This window comes from Chiloscyllium plagiosum, unplaced genomic scaffold, assembly GCF_004010195.1.
Source record: "Chiloscyllium plagiosum isolate BGI_BamShark_2017 unplaced genomic scaffold, ASM401019v2 scaf_13357, whole genome shotgun sequence".
Taxonomy (NCBI): domain Eukaryota; kingdom Metazoa; phylum Chordata; class Chondrichthyes; order Orectolobiformes; family Hemiscylliidae; genus Chiloscyllium; species Chiloscyllium plagiosum.
Genome location: NW_025212882.1, coordinates 23,491 through 25,092, shown reverse-complemented (window position 1 = coordinate 25,092; position 1,602 = coordinate 23,491). Strand labels below are relative to the sequence as shown.

The 1,602-nt window shown below is 43.3% G+C and overlaps 1 protein-coding gene across 1 annotated transcript; it reads left to right on the top strand.

Annotated features, from left to right (window-relative positions):
• Positions 1 to 15: 15 nt before the first annotated feature.
• Positions 16 to 765, top strand: LOC122547495 (putative protein TPRXL; the record flags this gene model as incomplete). The annotated part of the gene is made up of 1 exon (XM_043686108.1): positions 16 to 765. A coding segment is annotated over one exon (750 nt), but the record flags the coding sequence as incomplete, so codon positions are not given.
• Between the last annotated feature and the right edge of the window lie 837 nt (positions 766 to 1,602).

Genomic DNA, 1,602 nt, shown 5'->3' with positions numbered 1-1,602 from the left:
TCCAATATCGTCCAGTCCAATATCGTCCAGTCCAATATCGTCCAGTCCAATATCGTCCAGTCCAATATCGTCCAGTCCAATATCGTCCAGTCCAATATCGTCCAGTCCAATATCGTCCAGTCCAATATCGTCCAGTCCAATATCGTCCAGTCCAATATCGTCCAGTCCAATATCGTCCAGTCCAATATCGTCCAGTCCAATATCGTCCAGTCCAATATCGTCCAGTCCAATATCGTCCAGTCCAATATCGTCCAGTCCAATATCGTCCAGTCCAATATCGTCCAGTCCAATATCGTCCAGTCCAATATCGTCCAGTCCAATATCGTCCAGTCCAATATCGTCCAGTCCAATATCGTCCAGTCCAATATCGTCCAGTCCAATATCGTCCAGTCCAATATCGTCCAGTCCAATATCGTCCAGTCCAATATCGTCCAGTCCAATATCGTCCAGTCCAATATCGTCCAGTCCAATATCGTCCAGTCCAATATCGTCCAGTCCAATATCGTCCAGTCCAATATCGTCCAGTCCAATATCGTCCAGTCCAATATCGTCCAGTCCAATCCAATATCGTCCAATCCAATATCGCCCAGTCCAATATCATCCAATCCCGTCCAGTCCAATCCAATATCGTCCAGTCCAATATCGTCCAATCCAATATCGTCCAGTCCAATCCAATATCGCCCAGTCCAATATCATCCAATCCAATATCGTCGAATCCAATATCGTCCAATCCAATCCGATACAGACCAATCAAATCCGATATAGAACAATCCGTTACAGACCAATCCAATCCAATCCAATATTGTCCAATCCAATCCAATCCAATATAATCCAATCCAATATAGACAAACCCGCTATAGAACAATACAATCCAACATAATCCAATCCAATCCAATATAGACCAATCCGATATAGACCAATCCAATCCAATACAATCCAATATGGTCCATTCCAATATAATCCAATCCATTATCATCCAATCCAATCTAGTCCAATGTACTTCAATCCAATATCGTCCAATCCAATATCCTCCAGTCCAATATCGTCCAATCCAATATCATCCAGTCCAATATCGTCCAGTCCAATATCGTCCAATCCAATATCGTCCAGTCCAATCCAATATCGTCCAGTCCAATCCAATATCGTCCAATCCAATATCGTCCAGTCCAATATCATCCAATCCAATATCGTCCAGTCCAATATGGTCCAGTCCAATATCGTCCAATCCAATATCGTCCAGTCCAATCCAATATCGTCCAATCCAATATCGCCCAGTCCAATATCATCCAATCCAATATCATCCAGTCCAATATCATCCAGTCCAATATCGTCCAATCCAATATCGTCCAGTCCAATCCAATATCGTCCAGTCCAATCCAATATCGTCCAATCCAATATCATCCAATCCAATATCGTCCCATCCAGTCCAATATCGTCCAGTCCAATATCGTCCAATCCAATATCGTCCAACCCAATATCGTCCAGTCCAGTCCAATATCGTCCAGTCCAATATCGTCCAGTCCAATTCCAGTCCAATATCGTCCAATCCAATATCGCCCAGTCCAATATCGTCCAATCCAATATCATCCCGTCCAATCCAAT